The sequence below is a fragment of the Palaemon carinicauda genome, chromosome 18 (assembly GCF_036898095.1).
Source record: "Palaemon carinicauda isolate YSFRI2023 chromosome 18, ASM3689809v2, whole genome shotgun sequence".
Taxonomy (NCBI): Eukaryota; Metazoa; Arthropoda; class Malacostraca; order Decapoda; family Palaemonidae; genus Palaemon; species Palaemon carinicauda.
The window spans coordinates 110,563,177-110,585,905 of NC_090742.1; the positions used below are offsets into that span (position 1 = coordinate 110,563,177).

General features: G+C 42.8%; 4 protein-coding genes across 4 annotated transcripts; all 4 read left to right on the plus strand.

Annotated features, from left to right (window-relative positions):
- The first annotated feature begins 3,825 nt into the window (after nt 1-3,825).
- Nucleotides 3,826-4,323, plus strand: LOC137657487 (uncharacterized). The gene has a single exon (XM_068391826.1). It carries the CDS (start codon nt 3,826-3,828, stop codon nt 4,321-4,323), a length of 498 nt encoding a protein of 165 aa, XP_068247927.1.
- Nucleotides 4,324-4,567: 244 nt separating this feature from the next.
- On the plus strand, nt 4,568-5,622 carry LOC137657488 (uncharacterized). Its single transcript, XM_068391827.1, has 2 exons — nt 4,568-5,051; nt 5,144-5,622. The coding sequence occupies exons 1-2, from the start codon at nt 4,568-4,570 to the stop codon at nt 5,620-5,622; spliced, it is 963 nt and encodes a 320-aa protein (XP_068247928.1).
- A 122-nt stretch (nt 5,623-5,744) lies between these two features.
- Nucleotides 5,745-6,962, plus strand: LOC137657489 (uncharacterized). Its single transcript, XM_068391828.1, has one exon. The coding sequence runs from the start codon at nt 5,745-5,747 to the stop codon at nt 6,960-6,962; it is 1,218 nt and encodes a 405-aa protein (XP_068247929.1).
- Nucleotides 6,963-7,969: 1,007 nt separating this feature from the next.
- LOC137657490 (uncharacterized) lies at nt 7,970-8,464 on the plus strand. The gene has a single exon (XM_068391829.1). It carries the CDS (start codon nt 7,970-7,972, stop codon nt 8,462-8,464), a length of 495 nt encoding a protein of 164 aa, XP_068247930.1.
- The last annotated feature ends 14,265 nt before the right edge of the window (nt 8,465-22,729 follow it).

Below are 22,729 nucleotides of genomic sequence, written 5' to 3' on the forward strand. Positions count from 1 at the left end.
ACGACACATGGCAATCTTCACCCTAAATAGATTTTATGCTTTGAGGGGGAAGAGTGGCGAAATTGAAGGGGAGCCGTTATCAAGGTTACCCGGTGGATCCCCTCCCCGTACTACTACGGCAAACTATTCCTTGTTGCATTTAAGCATGGATAGCTGTAGACAGAGTAGTTTCGGGTGGGGACTTTCGTTACATAGTTGTATACTCCTTTTTTTTTTTTTTTAAAGAAGGGAGGGTCCATCAGGACGACATGGCCATATCACCCAAAAATAGATTTTTCGCTTTGCTCAAAATCCGTTTTTTGGGCTCAGCCATGTCGTCCTGATGGAAGTTTACCAGAGAATTACTTGAAAGTACTATATCTGTGGGTTTGTATAAGTTCCTTAACTTTGACTGAGTTCCTTATATGGTCTCCCAGATCTTACATATACAGTATGACATTACCGTTATTTGTCATATCCACAAAGTTTGGAACTAACTTAGGGATTCCCTGCCCCCTGCAGGGAAATTGTCGATGTCGACTATAAGGCGTCAAAGTTTGTATTCTGTAGGAACAAAGTGGAACTTTTTTAAAGATTACCAGGTTGTTCTTTCAGAGGTTATACTCTCAAGTATGTTATTTTTAGGAAAAAAATAAAAGACTGGATCGTTTATTCTTATTCATGAAGGGCGAATAAGACGCAGATACGTTTATACGTATTTTATTTGTATAGACAAATATAAAAATACAAAGCAAAATGTATCATAAATAGAATCCTTGTGACATATTTACATCTTTGGGTATATATATTTTTAACCTGTAAGGGAAGAAATACATATATTATATATCATCCATAGGTGCCACTCACAATTGTGAAATTACTTGATTGATTTCACTTAGATGTTGGAAATGTCTCAACACTGTGTACAAATGTTCACACGGCACTGGTGTTATTGGTTAGATTCTACACTTATATAAAACAGTCCGAAATTCACCATAGTGGTTTTCATTAAAAGGGTATTACACTCGAAGATGCTAATACCTGTTCACCCACTCCACTGTTAAGTCCCAAACCAGTCCACTGTTTATCGCAGCACTAGACGACAGTTTTATAACACTACCTGCCGCCACCACAGTGTTTTATTTCATGCACTTGCTTCGCGTAATTTTTATAGAAAACTCTGGAAGATTTCCACCCAGTATATGAGTGGAGTCTCTCAAAGTCCATATGTTGAAAGAAGTTCAACGAGGAAGCAACTTTTCTAGGATCATGACCTGCGGGTGTACTGTCAGGATCCGCTCTGCGAATAAAGTATTACTATTATTATTATTACTTGTTAAGCTACAACCCTAACTGGAAAAGCAGGATGCTATAAGCCCAGGGGCTCCAACAGGGAAAATAGCTCAGTGAGGAAAGGAAACAAGGAAAAATAAAATTCTTAAGAGTAACATTGAAATAAATATCTCCTATATAAACTATAAAACTTTTATCAAAGCACGAGGAAGAGAAACAAGACAGAACAGCATGCCTGGGTGTACCCTCAAGCAAGAGAACTCAAACCCAAGACAGTGGAAGATCATGGTACAGAGGTTATGGCACTACCCAAGACTAGAGAACAATGGTTTGATTTCGGAGTGTCCTTCTCCTAGAAGAGCTGCTAACCATAGCTGAAGAGTCCCTTCTATCCTAAACAAGAAGAAAGTGGCCGCTGAACAATTACAGTGCAGTAACTCGTCGAGTGAAGAAGAGTTTCGCCCTCAGTTGTATTAGGGATAAGTTTGATCCTGAGGTTTCGCCTAGGAAGAGCTGTCCCTCCTTGAAGTCTGAAGTTCTTCGAAGATAGACCTTAAGACACTCTACTGGATATAGAGAGACAATCTTCCTTCAGAGGGAAGATTCTCCAAGGACCCCACCTTTTGGTGGGCAGCTCGTTTTTGGCAAGAAAGGTAGGATCGGGAAAAAGATTCAGTTCTCCCTCTTCTGTGAACTGAATATGGCCCTTATTTCTAGATAGGGCCACTATTTCACTAACTCTAGCCCCTGAGGCTATAGCGAACAAGAATATCACTTTCTGTGTTAGATCCTTTAGGGTACAATCTTCGTTGTTCAAGTTCGAAGCATAGTGCAAGACTTTGTCCAAGGACCATGATATGGGCTTTGGAGGGGTTGCTGGTTTGAGTCTCGCGCATGCTTTCGGAATCTTATTGAAGATTTTGTTTGACAGATCCACCTGGAAAGCGTAAAGAAGATGTCTAATCAAAGCTGACTTACACGTACTTATTGTGGTGGAAGCCAGGCCTTGTTCATGAAGATAGATGAAGAAGGAAAGGCAAAAGTCTATCGAGATTTTTGCTGGTTTGTTTGCATGACAAAGGAAACCCACTTCTTCCAAGACGATTCATATTGTCTTCTGGTTGACTTTGACTTGTATTCTTCTATAAAGTCGATGTTATCTTTTGAGATCCCGAACCTTTTCTTAGCTGCTAAGATCATGAGATGTAGGTTTTGGGTTCTCAGTGATGAAGCGCAGACAGTCAACTTCTGAACCAATTGGGATAGAACTGGACACGGTAGAGGAAACAGCTTCAGCTCTATAACTAGAGGGAACCAATTGCTCCTGGGACATTTGGGGGCACTACTGCTGCTGTTCCCCTGAAGGATCTCAGTTTGTTGAGGACCTTCAGCAGGAGATTCGTTGGTGGGAACAGATAAGTATGATTCCATCTGTTCCAATTGAGGGACGTAGCGTCCATCACTTCCGCCCGAGGGTCCTCGTATGGGGCCACATATTGAGGTAGTTTCTTGTTGTCGCTCGTTGCAAAGAGGTTGATCTGCAATTCTGAGACTTTTTCCAAAGTGAAGGAGAATGAGTCTGCGTCTAGGGACCATTCTGACTCTATCAGCTTTCGCCTGGATAGAGTGTCCGCCGTCACAATACGGAATCCTTGCAGGTGAACTGCTGATAAGTGCCATCTTTTCTTTCTTGCCAAGCGAAAGATGGCTAACATCACGTGATTGATGTAAGGCGATCTCGAGCCTTGTCGGTTCAGACATTTCACTATTACTTCGCTGTCCAAGACCAGCCTGATGTGGGCTGATCTGTGAGGGGATAGTTTCTTCAACGTTAGTAAGACTGCCATGGCTTCCAGAATGTTGATATGAAAGGTCTTGAACTGGTGCGACCAGTTCCCTTGCACTTTTCTTTTGTTGGATATGAGTAAACCTCCTATTTGATTAATTTGTTTGTAAATGATTTTCTTTATATTTTCATTCTTTGCTTATATTAATTTGGGTGTAAAATATGATTATTTATGTTTGAATAACTGATACTTATTTACCAAGAGCTATCTGGGAAATTTTGTATTTGACTTAACGAAATAAAGGTGAGAATTGTTAATGGTGGTTTGTTTACATCCTGAATTTTCTGTTCCTGCCTTGATGTCTTCTGTCTTCATTCGCTCCCAGAGTTGTTGTCTTGAATGGAGCAAATATTTGGTGCCCAGACCCGGGATTCTCTGGATATAGTTGCTGAATCCAATTTTTGTGTAGTAAGGCAGAATGAAGGAAGGAAAATTAAGGAAGAGCCGCGCCACAGCCCGTGGATGGGCTACTCGGTCATCAAACGCTTTGCAAGTATTGCTGGACAACCAGAACGTGACCAAAGTGGAGTTGCAAGACGCCGTTGACGAATTTGACAAACGTCTGGCCACTTTGGATGATGTGCAGTCAATGTTGGAATTGGAAATTTGCGATTCCAAGGACTTAGAAGAGGACATTGAGTATGCAGATAAGTTTCGGTGAGAGGTAAGAGCTCCCAGGATACAGGCTACCCAAAGTTTAGTTGATATGGCTAAAGATGAAAGTCAGCCTAGGCTTAGTGAAAGCGGTTCTGCTTCTGTCGATTCTTCGTGCAACGTTAATGTAAGATTGCCTAAATTGGAGTTGCCCAAATTCAGTGGAGTTTTAACTGAATGGCAATCATTCTGGGATAGGTTTGTTACCTTAGTAGATGACAGTGATATTCCTACCATAAGTAAATTTTGTTATTTACAGTCACTGTTGGAAGGAGAAGCACGAGCAGTGATTCAAGGATTATCCCAGACTAGTGTCAATTATCCTATTGCTTGCAATATGTTAAAGGAGAGGTTTGGCAAACCAGAACGTATTATTTTTGCTCATATTCAGGCTTTGTTAGGTGTTGCATTGCCTACTAAGATTGCTCCTGGTAGCTCCAAGCACATATCATCCTTGTTGAAATTGCAAGATGAACTTTTAACCCATGTACGTACCCTAGAGGCTTTAGGAGTAGATGACACCTGTTATTTTATCTCGGTTACTCAGTGACATCCGCTTGGAATGGTCCAGAGAAGGTTCTGGGCATAAGAGTGATCTTTCATGGTTATCGAAATTTTTACAGAGAAAAATAGAGCGCCGAGAGTGATCAGACACCTTTAAGGATATTCATGCAGGAAAGTCAGATGATCGTTTTGTTGAATCTGAAACAAGAGGTAAATTTGAGAGTTCACCCTCAGCCCTTCAAACGTCTAACGAAGTTGGTGTAGGCCTATATAGGTATAGGTTTCAGTGTATGTTTTGTAATAAACGTCACAAAAGTGAAAATTATAATGCTATTTTGAAACTCTCTGTGGCTGATCGGGAGGAGGCTATTAGGTCTGCTAAGTTGTGTTTTAGATGTTTGGGAAAGGGACACTTTTCCAGGGGTTGCTCAGCAAAATGTGTGAAATGTAAAGGAAGGCATAATGTTTTGTGTTGTACTGGCACTAAATCTAATGCAAATGAGAGTAGTCCTAATGGACGAGCTGCAGGCACAAGTGGTTCCTCTTTTACTAATCCTACCGAAAATGTCACTCATTGTGGTGTGACTCATTGTGAATCTAACCCAAATAATATTTTGTCTCAAACTTGTAGTGTGTTGCAGACTGCAAAGGTCAAGGTTTGGGGTAAGAAGGGCATGTACCAAGCTATTGTACTTTTTGACACTGGATCAGACAGATCTTATGTTTCTTGTAAATTTGTGAAAAAGGTCCAACCTAGATGGGTTACGAATGAATGTACAGTATATCGTATTCATCATTTGGGGGTGGTAAAGCCTCTAAAGGGAATCAATGTAATGTGTATGATTTAAATTTGATTGATATTAAAGGGGAGAGTCATTCCTTACTTGCATCTGAAATACCTGATATTTGTGCACCTTTGTTCCGCCCAAGTGACCCTGATGTAAAAATTAAGCATTTTTCTTCCCTACAGTTAGCAGATGATTATATGAATAGTCGTCATGTTAATGTTGATATTTTAGTAGGGTTAGATGCTTATTGGAAGTTCATGTTACCTAATAAATATGTACAGTATGAAAACTTAGTTGCCCAAGAGTCTTTATTTGGATGGATTTTATCTGGTTCTTGTAATGAATCCTTTGATAAAGGAAATGTAAATTCCCAACTTTTTTGTATCAATAATGTTTCTGAATCTGCTTTGAATAACTTTTGGGATTTGGAATCTGTGGGTATTTGTACTAAAGAGGCTGTTTCTAATGATAGTGCATTAAGTAATGTAATGAGTACATTTTCTGAAACTGTAAAATTTAATGATGATAGGTATGAGGTAGCTACATTGGAAATCTGATGTTGCTAAAAAAAGGCTGTAAAATAATGAACAACTAGCCAGGAAAAGGTTAGATAATTTAAATGTCAAACGTGAAAAATTTCCTGATCTAAGGAGAAGATATGATGAGGTTTTAACAGAATATGAGAGATTGTATTATTGAGAAAGCTCCTCCCTCTGAAATGGTTACATCTTATCCTGTATATTATTTACCTCGCCGACCTGTTGTGCGTGAGAGTAGTAATTCTACTAAGGTTAGGCCTGTGTTTGATGCCTCGGTAGTGGGTTATAATGGCATTTCCTTAAATGACTGTCTTGAATGTGGACCTTCTCTGAATCCTGATCTTGTTGGAGTATTGATAAGATTTAGAAGATGGAAGGTAGCCTTAACGGCTGATATTACTAAGGCTTTCCTGCAGATCAAGGTTCGGAGAGAGGACCAAGATGTACACAAATTCTTATGGAATTGTGATGGTACTGTACGTATTATGAGATTTGTTCGTGTTCCCTTTGGTAATAAGAGCAGCCCATTTTTATTAAATGCTACCATCAAAACTCATTTGAAAAATTATCCCCATTCTAAAGTTGTTAATGAATTATATAATAACTTGTATGTAGATGATTGGTTGTCAGGTGCTGACAGTGATGCTGAAGCATGTGTCAAGTTTAATGAGGCAAGCAAGATTAGGGCTGAAGCTGGTATGTCATTGTCTAGGTGGAATTCAAATAGTAAAGCTTTAAGGGAGAAATTCCATGAGATATTTGAATTATATGGGGGAGATGAATCTGTGAAAATTCTTGGTATGCAATGGTTTTCTGAAGATTGTTTTACATTTAATGACTTTATTATTGAATCTCAGTTTGAAGTGATTACTAAGAGGAATGTTCTAAGCATCATAGCCAGGTGCTTTGACCCTCTTTGCTTAATTAGTCCAATTGTTATGCTTGCTAAAATTCTTTTTCAGGATATATGGAGACTTGGGCTTAACTGGGATGAAGTATTGCCTAAAGAATTAAATTTGAAATTTCAAAATTGGTTAAAGGGTTTTAAGGAACTTTACCCTATGAAGATTCAGCGAAGTTATTTTCCTAGCCTACAGTGGAAAGGCATAAAGGGTTTAGAGCTTCATTCCTTTGGGGATGCATCTGAAGGAGGCTTTGGGGCCTGTGTGTATATAAGAATTCCACTGGGAGATGATCTATTTCAGGTTGCTCTAGTTTTGAGTAGAGGTAAGGTAGCCCCTATCAAGAAAGTTTCATTGCCTCGTTTAGAGTTGTTAGGTGCATTACTTTGCACACGTTTATTAGTATTTGTTAAAACTGCACTATTTCTTATGGAGGAGGTGTCCTATTATTGTTAGACAGATTCGACTGTTGCTTTATCTTGGATTAAGGGAGATCCTAGTCGACGGAAGACTTTCGTAGCAAACAGAGTTACTGAAATTCAGACTTTAACCTCTCCTAGTTTTTGGTATCATTATCCAGGTAAGGAAAACCCTGCTGATCTCATCTAGAGGGATAGCTGCTGAAAGACTTGTTCTTTCTGATATTTGTTTTTTTGGTCCACCTTGGCTTAAAGGGACCTTAACTTTACAGCATGAGCAAGTAGAGATGTCTTTGAATGATGATGAAAATTGTAATAAGATTGTAGTAGCTTGCTTAGCAGTAGAACCTTTTCCCATAGCTTGCTTAGCAGTAGAACCTTTTCCCATAGCTTGCTTAGCAGTAGAACCTTTTCCCCAAGTTTTTGAATTTTTCAGATGGAGTAAATTTCCTAAAGCCCTCAATATTGTGGCTTGGACTTTGAGATTTATTAAGAATTGTAAACCTCAATCTACCAAATACTTTGGTCCATTGACTTATGATGAGTTAACCAAGGCTAAGACAAAATCTAAGACAAAATTGTTTCATTGTGTGCAAAGGGAAGCATATCCTCAGGATATCCTAGCTTTAACTCAAGGTAAACAGCTTAAAAAGGGAAGCCCTTTGAATAAGTTAGACCCCTTTTTGGATAATGAAGGTCTTTTGAGAATCAAAGGTCGTTTAGAGTACTCTGATCTGTGCTATGGAAGCAATGATCCTATTATTCTTCCCCCAAGTCATATAGTGAAGGCTTTGGTTCGCTTCCAATATGTTCTTTTAAAACATGCTGGTGTGTCTACTCTTATGTCTACTTTGAGAAATAGTTATTGGATTGTTAGACTTCGGAGGTTAGCTAAAGCTGTATATAGAGAATGTGTCTTGCCGCAGGCAAGATTCGAAGGCCTGCCGTCAGCCTGTAGCGCCTCTTCCTGAACTACAAGTCAAATCTGCTCCTCCCTTTACTGTAACTGGTTTAGATTATGCTGGCCCTTTGTTTTGTGCTGACATGCCCCTCAAGAAGTTGTATATTTTACTCTTTACATGTGCTGTTGTACGTTCTGTACATTTAGAGCTTACCGATTCTCTATCTCTGCCAGATTGTCTTCTTGCCAGACGTAGATTTACATCAAGGCGTGGTATTCCTTCAACATTTTATTCTGATAATGCAAAAACATTTGTTAGTGCTTCTCATGTCTTACAGCAGCATTATGGCCCACTAGCTCCTCAGTGGAAGTTTATAGTGGCCCATGCTCCTTGGTGGGGAGGTTGGTGGGAGCGCTTGATAAGGTCAGTTGAGTTGGCTCTCAAGAAAACTTTAGGTACGAAATGCCTATCTAGATGTGAATTAGAAACTACACTGCATGAAGTCGAAGCATGCATTAACTCAAGGCCTTTAATCTTTGTGGGAGAAGAACCTGACATTTCTAATCCTTTGACTCCTTCACATTTTCTTATTGGTCGTTTCAACCGGATAATGTTGATGAACATTTTTCTTGCGTAACTTCCAGAGACTTGTGCATGCGAGAATCCGCCTGCCAAAGGCAGTTAGATAAGTTTTGGGAGAAATGGAGTTCGGAGTATGTAAGAAATTTGCCCTGTAACATTAAAGGTTTTGTGTCTAAATGTAATTTAAAGAAAGGTTCTATGGTGTTGGTCAGTGAAGATAATGTTCCTAGGTTGTCTTGGCCGCTTGGAGTTATTGTAAAAGTGTATACGGGTAAAGATGGTTTCATTAGAAGTGTTGATGTTGAAACTTCAAAGGGTGTTATCAATAGACCCGTTCAAAAATTACATGATCTTGAGATTTCAAGTACCTCTGACCTAGTATCTGATTATAATGTACCTTGTAGTGATACTCATGAGAATTCTTTGTCTGGACCCGTTTCTGTTAATTCTTGCGAGGATGTTGATAAAGGTGAATGTAGTACTGCTCAACCTGTTGTTGAACGTACATTGTCATATACACGTACGGGTCGTGCTGTAAAGGCTCCAGAGAAATTGAATTTGTAATACTGTACCTTATATATGCGTTTGATCCTTTATGTATATATAGGAGTACAGTATTGGTAAGTACTCCTATGGTGGGGAGAATGTTGGATATGAGTAAACCTCCTATTTGATTAATTTGTTTGTAAATGATTTTCTTTATATTTTCATTCTTTGCTTATATTAATTTGGGTATAAAATGTGATTATTTATGTTTGAATAACTCATACTTATTTACCAAGAGCTATCTGGGAAATTTTGTATTTGACTTAACGAAATAAAGGTGAGCATTGTTAATGGTGGTTTGTTTACATCCTGAATTTTCTGTTCCTGCCTTGATGTCTTCTGTCTTCGTTCGCTCCCAGAGTTGTTGTCTTGAGTGGAGCGAATATCTTTGATGGGAATGGCCTCCCCATCCTATCGGCGAGGCATCTGTGTGGATGACCACTGAAGGTTGAGGTGGTTGTAAGGGAATTGACCTTGTCAGGCTCTCGACCTTTGACCACGGCCTTAGAAGCGATCGCAGTAAGGTCGGTGTTAATCTCTGTTGATCTCATCGAGCGTTTGATGCGTATCTTCTCCAGACTCCTGACGCATCCTTTAGTTGTGCTTTTAGCACTTGGTCTGTCACTTCTGTGAACTGGAGAGAGCCCAGTACTCTTTCCTGTTGGCGTCTTGAAATCTTGCTGGATTTCGGTAGTCTCCTGACAGAACCCGCAATCTCTCTCCTCTTCTTCAGTGGAATGGAGAGAGGGTGTGACTGCAAGTTCCAATGGATTCCTAACCATTGGAACTCTTGAGCTGGAGAGAGGCGAGACTTCTTGTAGTTGATCTTAAAGCCCAGATGATCCAGGAACTGGATCACCTTCGTGGGTGCCTGCAGATAAGCTGTCTTGGATGCTGCCCACACCAGCCAGTCATCCAGGTACTGTATGCTGCTACCTGAATGCCTTCTAAGCGTAGCTGTTGGACGACTGTGTCCGCAAGTTTTTTTAATATCCTTGGGGTTATATTTAGTCCAAAGGGCATGGCTGTGAAGAAAAAATTTGTCTTCTGTAGTTTGAATCCTAGGTAGGAGGAGAGGGGGCGGCTGACTGGTAGGTGCCAATAAGCATCTGCCAGGTCTATTGAGACCGTGTGCACCCCTTTTGGTAACAGGGTCCTTATGTATTGTAGGGTTAGCATCCAGAACTTCTTGTTCTCGATGAACTTGTTGAGTGGATTCAAGTCTAGAATGACTGACTTTGTCCGAGTCTTTCTTGTGAACACAAAACAGACTTCCCTGGAATTTGATGGACTTTGTTTTCCTTATTACCTTTTTGTTTAAGAGTTCTAAGGTATATCCTTCAAATAAGGGGGTGGAGTGTTGGAAGAATTGAGGAAAAGGGGGTGGAGTTTTGTTCCATTTCCACCCGAGTCCATTCTTGACTAGGCTGGGGGCCCAAGGATCAAAGGTCCAACGATCCCGAAAGTGGAAGAGTCTTCTTCCTACCTGGAGCATCTCATTGTTGAGATGATCCATAGGGTTTGTTCCCCTGACCCCGTCCTCCTCTACCCCTTGAGAGTTTCTTGAGGAGCCTCTTCTAAAGCCTTTGCCTTTAGGGCGAAAGGTAGTGGTGTGCCTCTCAAAGCCTGGATTAAAAACAGGTGACTGGGCTACCAGCTGCTAGAGCACCATTTGGAAGGTGGTTTGCGGCTGGGCAACCATTTGGGACACTGTGGTCATGGTAACAGTAGGATGTTGTGCAGGTCTGTGAGACACTCGTGGCTTCTTTGTTTTCCTGTTCTTGGGTTGGGGACCAGCATCAGAGGATGATCTCCTTTTGGAAGACATGCCCCACTTCTGGAGAAAGTTCCTATTCTCCGTAGCGGCTTCAGCAACTACCTCCTGGACTATTTCTTTTGGGAAGAGGTCCTTGCCCCAGATGCATGAAGTAATCAACTTCCTGGGCTCGTGTTTGACCATTGCATTGGCAAACACATGCTCTCTACAGGCCCTCCTGGCCTTTACGAAAGCGTACATGTCCTTCACAAGGGTAGCCATGTGCATCTTGGCTAAGACCATGTACATATCTGGGGTGTTCGAGAGGCCTGCACACATCTCCATACAGTTCTGGAGAGACAAAAAGGTGGCTAGTCTCTCCTTTGTCTCCTGTTCCCTTCTCAGAAGATGTTCCTACAACTTTGGAAGGTTCTCGTTGAACTGTTGTCCTGCTATCTCTGGACCTAGTTTCGAGATTGAGAAGGCCAATTCCTTCTCACGGGTAGGCAGGGCTAGAGACAACGGTCTGCGTTCCTCTAGCGTAGGGCATGGTTTACCCGCGTCAACCGCTTTTAGCACACAGATAAGAGCTTTGGCCGAAAAGGGAAAAGCTCTGGAGGAAGGAGCAAGGAAGGTAGGGTGCCTCTTGCTCAAAGCTGAAACCTTCGAGTTGGTATAGCTGGCTTTCTTTAGGGTACTACAGTAGTCAAGAGAGCCTGCCCCCTGTCATGTTCAAAGATCATGACCTCCTTAGGTTCCGTCTCCTCTCGAGATGCTGGTTCATCCCGCAATCTCACAAAACATTATGGGTAAGCCGAAATGTTAAGCCAGAATTAGAGATCTTCGAGGGGTTTTAGGGGTTTGGCCCCCATCTTCTCAGAGATGTATAGTTTCCCATTCATCGTGGGCATATACTCCGCATACCTCCAGGGGCTGGTTTAGGAGCATTGGGGTAAGTCGGAGACTTTGATAGGCTTGTGAGAGCCTCTGAAAGCGCCGGAGCGTTGCGCTTCGCTGACTTCCCTCCTCATCTCTTGTTGTTCCTTGCGGAACGATTCCATCATCAGTTGCAGCTGTGCCATGAGTGCTTCGCCCTTGGTTAACAGTGGGTCCGAATGAGGGGTTGGGGCCGAAGAGGTTGCCGGCACAGATTGATATGCCGTCACAGAAAACTAATGGTCTTCCGTTATTGTTGATAAGGATCCTTCTTTCTCCTCGGGTGGCTGGGCCACCTCTTCTTCAGGATTTTCTTGTAGAAGATCCTTTTCGGTGTCTGAGGACACCTCCGACATCCGTTCTTGATGGATGTCCATGCCTTCAAGAGCCTTGTTAATGTCTGCCTCTATCGTCAGTTCGATGAAGGGAGTCTTGACCTGTGCCTGAGGCACAACCGCGTCGGATTGGGCTTTAGGGAACAGAAGGCTTCTCATAGCTTCATTTGGCAGGTAAGGTCTCGGAGAGTTCTTCTGGAAGCCTCTTACCCACTTTCGAAGCGTTTCCCTCGCAGTATCCCTCGACTCGGTCTTCTCAGGATCACCGAAACCATCGGTCATCAAGGCCAAGCAGACGGTGCAACCCTTCGGATCCCAATAACTCAGGGTTTCAGTTGCGATGGAGCAGCGGGCATGAGACCTGCACATCTTGTGGCCACAAAAGTCCCTGCGTTTGTGGTTGCAGAACAATGACTGCACACTTCACCTTGGCCTCCTCCTGTAAGGAAAGAAAGAGTGAAATGAGTATGGGGTAATTTATCTCACTGATAAATTTTCACATGCATTAAAATAGTATACATTTCTATTCTTAATATAGCTTAGAATAGTAGGCTAGAAAGGAAATAGGAAAGACACATATCTGTGTTTCCCATCCAGGCAATTGCTGTGACCTCCCACAATATTAATATTTTTAATTTTCTTGTTAGGGAAAATACAGTGGAATAACTCTCGTACGTAGAGCTGGAGTCAGTGTATACTAACACTAACTCCACCACATGTAGAATATTAATACTGCAGGGTAATTATTGGTGTTCCAATGATCTAGGATACATCAGAATGTTGAAGGAATGCTTCACCTCAACACTTACTAAGGGGTCTCAACAATGGACTGTGAAAGGATACACAGAGTATGTTGGAAATTCATACTACTGTATTATTATGTACTGTAGTTTTCTAACTGCTGTATTGTTATACTGCAGAAATACTGGTTACTGTACTGTAGTTCTGCCGGTATGCTACCTAGGCTAGTACCTGGCGGCACTAGCCGACAGAGAGAGAAAGAATGGAGGGAATTACTACCGTATTATTATAGTTTAGTACAATAATTAGGGTTGAATGGGACTACTATCTCAACTGCCTTCTTTCCAGAATGAGGATTCAAATGGAAGGGGAGAGAAGAATGTATTGATTCTAGCTTCCATCCAGCCACAATTTCTGTTGCCGGCTGTACTGCCGGTTACAGGGTTTGTGGATGGCAGTCCAAGGGAGGACTGAAGAATACTCAAAGTTGTAATGGGTTTCCCACCGGCAGCCATCAGGGCCGGCTCAACCTTCCCTGAAGCATTGCTTCCGTTAGGGAGACAGTCAAAGTGGCAACCTAACCGCCTTTGTAGGAGACCGGCCGGTAACGCAGTCAGCCCGACAAGCGGGGTGATTGTAGAATACCGGTCACAGGAATCGTGATGGCTAAAGGACAGAAGGGGAAGGTCTTATATTTTACATAGAAAGGTGGTGGCAGGTATGCCTCCTACTTTCGGCTGTAAATCAAGGAAACATAGTTTCCTATACCAGCGCCGTCTTGGACGGTAGAGGAATAACGATTCCCTAGCCTGAGACATTGCCGAATATAAGACATGTCTTCTAGTCCACAAGGGAGAAAGGTGGCGGCAATTATACAACCCACTTTCGGTTGTGGACTAGGGAAGCCGAGCTTCCTATGTCGGCAACGGTGTAACCGGCAGGGGAATGACTATTCCCCCATCGGTAGCGTTGTCGGCAGCAAGACAGTATACCCTGAGTTACTGTCGTATTTCAAAGCCGGGATACTCACCAGCATCGAAGATCGACAGAAAACACTATCACAGTCAAGCTGCAGTACACTACTCAATGGCAATAATGAAAGTTAGGGTTGTCGCCTGGGATGGCGGCACTTAGGGGGAAGGAAGGGTTTATCCTCATTTCTCTAAAAGAGAAGAGTATCGAATTATGCTAGTAATTCTAGGAGATATCTATGTCTCCGACCGAATTAATAAAACGATACTAGAGGTTAAACGGGGGATAACGTTACTAAAGTATACTAAAACGCGTTAGGCTAGCTTAACTCGAGTCGGGATCTCGGCTACGCTAGTACCACTGAGGCCGTATCGTAAATGATCGAAACGTTTTATCGGAAGAGGAAATATTACATGTGTAGATCTTATCTTCACTAGTATAATTTTGCCTAAATAGCTAGAATTTCTTTATAGGAAAATACTGGGGACGTCAAACTATTAACCAAATACAGTAGACCCCCGCCATAGGACATTAATCCATTCCGGAGTTGGTATCGTATGATGAAAATGTCGTATGGCGGGCAACAGAATAGCTAATGCGTGCAAAACCCCAGGTAAAGACATCAAAATTTTATATGCATATTAAAAATTAGTAACAAAATAGTATAGTAAGCACTGTACAGTGAGCCCTCGCTACTTCGCGGTTCGACCATTGCGGATTCACCACTTCGTGGATTTTTTTCATAACCCATGTATATACATATATCCGGATTTTCCGGAAATTTCGAAAATACCGCGATGTGACCGATGGTGCGAGATTGGAGAAAGTAAGGAAAATTGAATCATGATTGATTTTCAATATAAATGAAACTTTGAGGAGCAACAAAGATATCATTTGTTAGAGAGAGAGAGAGAGAGAGAGAGAGAGAGAGAGAGAGAGAGAGAGAGAGAGAGAGAGGAGGAGAGAGAGAGAGAGAGAGAGGGGGGGGTTAAATGTAATAAACAAAAAAATTTGATAGGTTATAACACATTGGTGCTTTTGTAATATCAACTGTATACTGTAGACGGTTTGAATAAGTTAAGAAATTGTATAAACGATACTTTGTTAGTGTATTCGTACACTCTCGAGCGGCAGCTAGATGTCAGCTGATCTAATCACAACCAAAAGTAAAACAAAAAGAAGTCAACAATAATCAATTTTTAAAACACACCCGAAACTTAAAAACAAAAGTACACGCTTTCTTAATGTGCAATTAACTATTTAAAGAGTAGCAATTTTCTAGAGTACGATGATGTTTCCCAAAAAATAGTGGTTTGCTGATGTAATCGCATGCCATATTTTTAGCTATGATTGAAATGGATGTAGACTCGGCATAATTTTTTCGTTTCGTATTCAATTGACACTAAGAAAACTAATTTTAGTTTCTTCATCTAAATGTAAGTATTGTATAACACGAAGAGAGAGAGAGAGAGAGAGAGAGAGAGAGAGAGAGAGAGAGAGAGAGAGAGAGAGAGAGAGAGAGAGAGAGAGAGAGAGAATGAATCAGCTGTTGTAATCAAATGGCATATTACAGACTACTGTAATATGATAAAGTAAAATATTTGTAATCTATTTTATATGAAATGGGGCTTTTTTTTTTGTTTAAAATTTACATTTACGTATGTAAAACAACTCTCTCTCTCTCTCTCTCTCTCTCTCTCTCTCTCTCTCTCTCTCTCTCTCTCTCTCTCTCTCTCTCTCTCTCTCTCTCTCTCTCTCGTAAATTGTTTTCCTGCTTTGCTACGTATGTATGATTTTATATAGATACGGTAAATAATATTTGTAATGACAAATTTTATAAAAGCTTTTACTGTAATATCATTATTTATCACTTTCATCATGCGTGTTACATGCCTTCGTTTGTTTACTGAGCGTACTTTATGACGCTGTCGTTTCAGGCGGCGTCATACAGAAAAACATTTCATTTGGAAGTCCTAAGAAAATTTAAGTAAAACATTGGTAATAACAAAATCAACATACTGTACTGAATAATCAATATAATCGATGCAAAAACTAACCTATACACAGATGTGTAAATGCGTTTGTTTCTTCATTATGATCAGAGATAAACGTAAACAAAACATTGGTTGCCATTTTTTATCGTGCTTTTTGGCGTGTTTAGGAAACGCATGATATAAAGTCGCCTTTAATATTTGTGCCTGTTTTAGTTTAGGGTACTGTAGTACATGCATTAAGTGTTCTGTACATTAAAGGGTAGTTTATTAACAGTACTACGTACAAGGGAAGGTTTTAAAAGTCTGAATATACATGTTAAATAAATAGGTAAATATGGTGTCACTACTTCGCGGATTTTCACCTATCGCGGTCGGGTCTGGAACCTATCTACCGCGATAAACGAGGGTTCACTGTACTACAGTATACAGTACTTATATATAATATACATGTACTGTACAGTATATAACGGATTTTGAGCGAAGCGAAAAATCTATTTTTGGGTGAGAGCCATGTCATCCTGATGGAAGGCTCCTATAGGTAGCTTTCTAAGGGATATTTGGCTACAGTGATATTCCCAGAGAATTAACCGTTAGGTCTCCAGAATTCTAACTCCTGGCGCGAGTATCCTTAAAATTTCTCTCAAGGATATCGCATAATCAGGGAACGTATGCTTGGTACGACACATAGCGATCTTCACCCCGAATAGCGTTTTCGCTTCGAGGGGGAAAGTGGCAAATTTAGAAGGGAAGCCGTTATCAAGGTACCCTTTCCTCTTGTACTACTGTAGAGTATCTAGATGGCACTGTAGTCAACCCAGTGCGCTATTCCTTGTAGCATTGAGCATGGTGCTGCAGATATCGCAGTTTCGAGAGGGATCCTGCCAAGGTCTTTTCTTATAGAAAAGGAGGGCGGGGCCATCAGGACGGCATGGCTATCTCACCCAAAAATAGATTTTTCGAGTCGCCAAAATCCATTTTTTGGGCTCATGCCATGTCGTCCTGATGGAAGCTTAGCAGAGAATTACTAGAAAGTACTGTATCTGTGGATTTTTAAAAGTGCCTTAACCTTGGGACAATTTTTCCTCTTGGTCATCCAGACGACCATTGAGACATATGGCGTTACCGTTATACGTCATTACTGCTAAGCATAAACCATGTTAGTGCTTCCTGCCCCCTACAGGGAAGAGTCATACTAAACTAAGGAAAGGGAGTCTCAAGGTTTGTATATAGTATCAGAACAGACATAGTATCCCTACATACAGGTCTCTCTGTATGTTATTACGTGTTGGAACAATCATTATTACATAATGTTGTATCATTTGTCAGAACAAGGGTATAGCTATACTTTTGTTCATAATTAAATATATGCAGTTTTATTGAAGGGTAAGTAAACTCTGATATATTTTATTAAATTTCAATGGTAGGGCGAAATAAGACGCAAATACCTATTGATAATTTATTGGCAAGAAATGACCAACATGGAATAACAGGTAAAATATACAATATAAGAAACATAACAAGTAAACAAAACATAGAAAAATGTTAATTTTTATTAATAAAATAAATTTTTTAATATACTTACCCGGTGATTATATAAGCTGCAGCTCTGCTGCCCGACAGAAAAACTCTACGTTCAAAATACGCCAGCGATCGCTATGCAGGTAGGGGGTGTACATCAACAGCGCCATCTGTCGAGCAGGTACTCAGTACTCTATGTAAACACAGAACCAATTTTCTCCTCGGTCCACTGGGTCTCTATTGGGGAGGAAGGGAGGGTCCTTTAATATATAATCACCGGGTAAGTATATTCAAAAATTTATTTTATTAATAAAAATAACATTTTTCAATATTAAACTTAGCCGGTGATTATATAAGCTGATTCACACCCAGGGGGGTGGGTAGAGACCAGCATTACTTGTTTACATTATTATGAGCTAAGTATTTTGTATTTCATTTTAGCAGTTATTCAAAATAACAAACATAAAATAAATAAGTACCTGGTAAGGAAGTCGACTTGAACAATTACTCTGCCTTTTTAAGTACGTCTTCCTTACTGAGCCTCGCGATCCTCTTAGGATGCTGAGCGACTCCTAGGAGCTGAAGTATCAAGGGTTGCCACCCATACTAAAGGACCTCATTAAAACCTCTAATCTAGGCGCTTCTCAAGAAAAGAATTTGACCACCCGCCAAATCAACCAGGATGCGAAAGGCTTCTTAGCCTTCCGGACAACCCAAAAAACAACAATAAAAAACATTTCAAGAGAAAGATTAAAAAAGGTTATGGAATTAGGGGAATGTAGTGGTTGAGCCCTCACCCACTACTGCACTCGCTGCTACGAATGGTCCCAGGGTGTAGCAGTTCTCGTAAAGAGACTGGACATCTTTAAGATAAAAAGACGCGAACACTGACTTGCTTCTCCAATAGGTTGCGTCCATTATACTCTGCAGAGATCTATTTTGTTTAAAGGCCACTGAAGTTGCGACAGCTCTAACTTCATGTGTCCTTACCTTCAGCAAAGCATGGTCTTCCTCATTCAGATGGGAATGAGCTTCTCGTATCAACAGTCTGATATAATAGGAAACTGCATTCTTTGACATAGGTAAAGAAGGTTTCTTAATAGCACACCATAAAGCTTCTGACTGTCCTCGTAAAGGTTTAGTTCGTCTTAAATAGAACTTAAGAGCTCTAACAGGGCATAAGACTCTTTCTAGTTCATTTCCAACCAAATTAGAAAGGCTTGGAATATCGAACGATTTCGGCCAAGGACGAGAAGGTAGTTCGTTTTTGGCTAGAAAACCAAGCTGTAAAGAACATGTAGCCGTTTCAGATGAAAATCCGATGTTCCTGCTGAAGGCGTGTATCTCGCTGACTCTTTTAGCTGTTGCTAAGCAAACGAGGAAAAGAGTCTTTAAAGTGAGATCTTTAAAGGAGGCTGAATGAAGTGGCTCGAACCTTGCTGACATAAGGAATCTTAGTACCACGTCTAAATTCCAACCCGGTGTAGCCAAACGACGCTCCTTCGAGGTCTCAAAAGACTTAAGGAGGTCCTGTAGATCTTTGTTGTTAGAAAGATCTAAGCCTCTGTGACGGAAGACTGCTGCCAACATGCTTCTGTAACCTTTGATTGTGGGAGCTGAAAGAGATCTTTCCTTCCTCAGGTATAATAGGAAGTCAGCTATTTGGGTTACAGAGGTACTGGTTGAGGATACTGATACCGACTTGCACCAGCTTCGGAAGACTTCCCACTTCGACTGGTAGACTCTAAGAGTGGATGTCCTCCTTGCTCTAGCAATTGCCCTGGCTGCCTCCTTCGAAAAGCCTCTAGCTCTCGAGAGTCTTTCGATAGTCTGGAGGCAGTCAGACGAAGAGCGTGGAGGCTTGGGTGTACCTTCTTTACGTGTGGCTGACGTAGAAGGTCCACTCTTAGAGGAAGAGTTCTGGGAACGTCCACCAGCCATTGAAGTACCTCGGTGAACCATTCTCTCGCGGGCCAGAGGGGAGCAACTAACGTCAACCTTGTCCCTTCGTGAGAGGCGAACTTCTGCAGTACCTTGTTGACAATCTTGAACGGGGGGAATGCATAAAGGTCTAGATGGGACCAATCCAGTAGAAAGGCATCTATATGAACTGCTGCTGGGTCCGGGATTGGTGAGCAATAAATTGGGAGCCTCTTGGTCATCGAGGTTGCAAAGAGATCTATGGTAGGTTGGCCCCATGTGGCCCATAGTCTCTTGCACACATCCTTGTGTAGGGTCCATTCTGTTGGGATGATTTGACCCTTCCGACTGAGGTAGTCCGCCATGACATTCATGTTGCCTTGAATGAACCTCGTTACTAGAGAAAGGTTTAGATCTCTTGACCAGGTGAGGAGGTCCCTTGCGATCTCGTACAACGTCATAGAATGGGTCCCTCCTTGCTTGGAGATGTACGCCAAGGCCGTGGTGTTGTCCGAGTTCACCTCCACCACTTTGCCTTGAAGGAGGGACTTGAAGCTTTTCAAGGCCAGATGAACTGCCAGTAGCTCCTTGCAGTTGATATGTAACGTTCTTTGATTCGAGTTCCAAGTTCCCGAGCATTCCCGACCGTCTAATGTCGCACCCCAGCCCGTGTCCGATGCGTCCGAGAAGAGAACGTGGTTGGGGGTCTGAACAGCCAGGGGCAGATCCTCTCTGAGGAAGATGTTGTCCTTCCACCAAGTCAGTGATGACTTCATCTTCTCGGAAATGGGGATCGAGACCGCTTCTAGCGTCTTGTCCTTTTTCCAGTGAACAGCTAGGTGAAATTGAAGGGGACGGAGGTGCAGTCTCCCTAACGCAATGAACTGTTCCAGGGATGAAAGCGTCCCTATCAGACTCATCCACTGTCTGACTGAACATCGGTCCTTCTTTAGCATGTTCTGGATGCATCCTTGGGCTTGACTTGTTCTGGGGGCCGACGGAAAAGCCCGAAAAGCTTGACTGTGAATCTCCATCCCTAAGTACACTATAGTTTGGGATAGGACCAGTTGGGACTTTTCCATATTGACCAGGAGACCCAATTCCTTGGTCAGATCTAGAGTCCACTTTAGATTCTCCAGACAGCGACGACTGGAAGAAGCTCTTAGAAGCCAGTCGTCCAAATAGAGGGAGGCTCTGATGTCCGCTAAATGCAGGAATTTGGCAATATTCCTCATCAGTTTCGTAAAGACAAGAGGAGCCGTGCTTAGGCCAAAGCACAGGGCTTGAAATTGGTAGACAACCTTCCCGTAAACGAACCTTAGAAAAGGTTGGGAATCTGGGTGGATGGGGACGTGAAAGTAAGCGTCCTTTAGGTCTAAGAGACCATCCAGTCTTCCTTCCTGACCGCTGCTAGAACAGACTTTGTCGTCTCCATGGCGAACGTCTGCTTTGTGACAAAAGACATTCAGAGCACTGACGTCTAGCACCGGTCTCCACCCTCCTGTCTTCTTTACCACTAAGAAGAGACGGTTGTACAACCCCGGGGATTGATGGTCCCGGACTTTGACTACCGCTCCCTTTTCTAGTAAGAGAGACACCTCTTGCTTCAAAGCTAGTCTCTTGTCCTCCTCTCTGTACCTGGGAGAGGGGTCGATGGGAGACGTTGCTAGAGGGGGTTTGCGTACAAACGGGATCTTGTACCCTTCTCTGAGCAACTTCACAGATTGTGCATCTGCGCCCCTTTTCTCCCAGGACTGCCAGAAGTTCTTGAGTCTGACTCCCACTGCTGTCTGAAGAAGGTGGCAGTCAGACTCTGCTCTTAAAGGACTTGGTACCTTTCTTCTTATTCCCACGTCTCCCTTCGGCACGAGCACCTCCTCTGCTGGAGGCTCTGCCACGAAAGGGCGGAATGAATCTGGACGCTGGAGTGTCCATCCTGGGTCTAGACACGGTAGGCAAAGGGGTGACTTTGCGGGCAGATGACGCAACCAGGTCATGCGTGTCTTTTTGAATCAAGGAGGCAGCAATCTCCTTTATCAACTCCTCTGGGAAAAGGCACTTTGAGAGAGGAGCAAACATAAGTTCCGATCTTTGACACTGCGTTACTCCAGCTGACAAGAAGGAGCAAAGGTTCTCCCGTTTCTTGAGGACCCCGGAAACGAACGAAGCCGCAAGCTCACTGGAACCGTCCCGTATGGCCTTGTCCATACAGGACATAATGAGCATGGAAGTTTCCTTGTCAGAAGGGGAGATCTTCCTGCTCAACGCTCCCAAACACCAATCCAAAAAGTTAAAAACCTCGAAGGCTCTGAACACTCCTTTCATCAGATGGTCTAAGTCTGAAGGAGTCCAACAAATCTTGGAGCGTCTCATGGCTAGCCTGCGGGGAGAGTCTACTAGACTTGAGAAGTCGCCCTGGGCAGAGGCAGGAACTCCCAAGCCGAGAACTTCTCCCGTGGAATACCAGACGCTCGACCTGGAAGAGAGTTTCGCAGGAGGAAACGTGAATGCTGTCTTCCCAAGGTGCTTTTTGGACTGTATCCATTCTCCCAACACTCTTAAAGCTCTCTTAGACGAGCGGGCGAGGACGAGCTTCGTAAAGGCAGGCGCGGATGATTGCGTGCCTAAAGCGAACTCAGATGGAGGAGAGCGTGGGGCCGCAGAAACAAACTGATCAGGATACATCTCCCTGAACAGTGCAAGAACTTTCCTAAAGTCCAAGGAGGGTTGCGTGGTCTTGGGTTCGTCGATGTCCGTATGCGGGTCGTCAATGTGTGCCGCGTCGTCATCATCAGAGAGTCCATCATCTGAATACTGAGGAGGAAGCGGCAAAGGAGTAGGAATTGGCTGGTCAGCTGAGTCCGGCAGCACGGGTGCATGCGTGACTGAACCGGACGCAACGTCATGGAACTGTTGCCCAGTCTGTGAGCTGGCAACAACCATAGCAGCGCGGGGGCGCAAAGCGTCTACTCCTGACTGTCTAGTCTGCTTTGGGCGAGTAGTGGTAACCACACTGGGTTGCGGAGGTTGACGCACCGCGTCAAAACAAAACAACTTAGGTTGTTGTTGTAACTCGCGAACGTCAACGGAAGGTTCCGTGCGTCGCTGAACGTCAACATGCGGCTGGCAGGGTACACTGGAACGCATGGGTGGCGGGACTCTCACAGCTGGAGTGCGGGAGAAGGTAGCCTCAGCGTCCACTGGACGCACAACCGTGGGTGGTTGTAGGCTAGCAGTTGGTGCAGCGTCAACCTTCTCCGCACGAAAGTCCTGCATTAATGACGTCAACTGTGTCTGCATGGTCTGCAGCAAAGACCACTTAGGGTCTACAGTAGCAGGTGCGGCAACAGACGGTGTTACTGCCTGATGCGGTACCGCTTTGCCACTCTTAGGAGGTGTGCAGTCATCGGAAGACTGCAGCGAGTCCGAACTGACCCAGTGGCTACAACTGGGCCGTTGGACTTGCGCGGAAGGGACCGACTTGCGTTTAAGAGGCCGTGAGACCTTGGTCCATTGTTTCTTTCGAGAAACATCTTCCGCAGACGAGGAATAAATGGGCTCTCTCATCTTCTTGTGGGTGGGGCGATCTTGGTTAGATACAT

What these genes read in the sequence shown, in the direction of transcription:
- LOC137657490 (XM_068391829.1), top strand. Translation starts at nt 7,970, where the DNA reads ATGCCCCTCAAGAAGTTGTATATTTTACTCTTTACATGTGCTGTTGTA.
- LOC137657487 (XM_068391826.1), top strand. Translation starts at nt 3,826, where the DNA reads ATGGCTAAAGATGAAAGTCAGCCTAGGCTTAGTGAAAGCGGTTCTGCT.
- LOC137657488 (XM_068391827.1), top strand. Translation starts at nt 4,568, where the DNA reads ATGTTTTGTAATAAACGTCACAAAAGTGAAAATTATAATGCTATTTTG. An exon ending in TAGATGGGTTACGAATGAAT is followed by an intron (nt 5,052 to 5,143) that starts GTACAGTATATC and finishes TTGATATTAAAG; the next exon opens with GGGAGAGTCATTCCTTACTT.
- LOC137657489 (XM_068391828.1), top strand. Translation starts at nt 5,745, where the DNA reads ATGAGAGATTGTATTATTGAGAAAGCTCCTCCCTCTGAAATGGTTACA.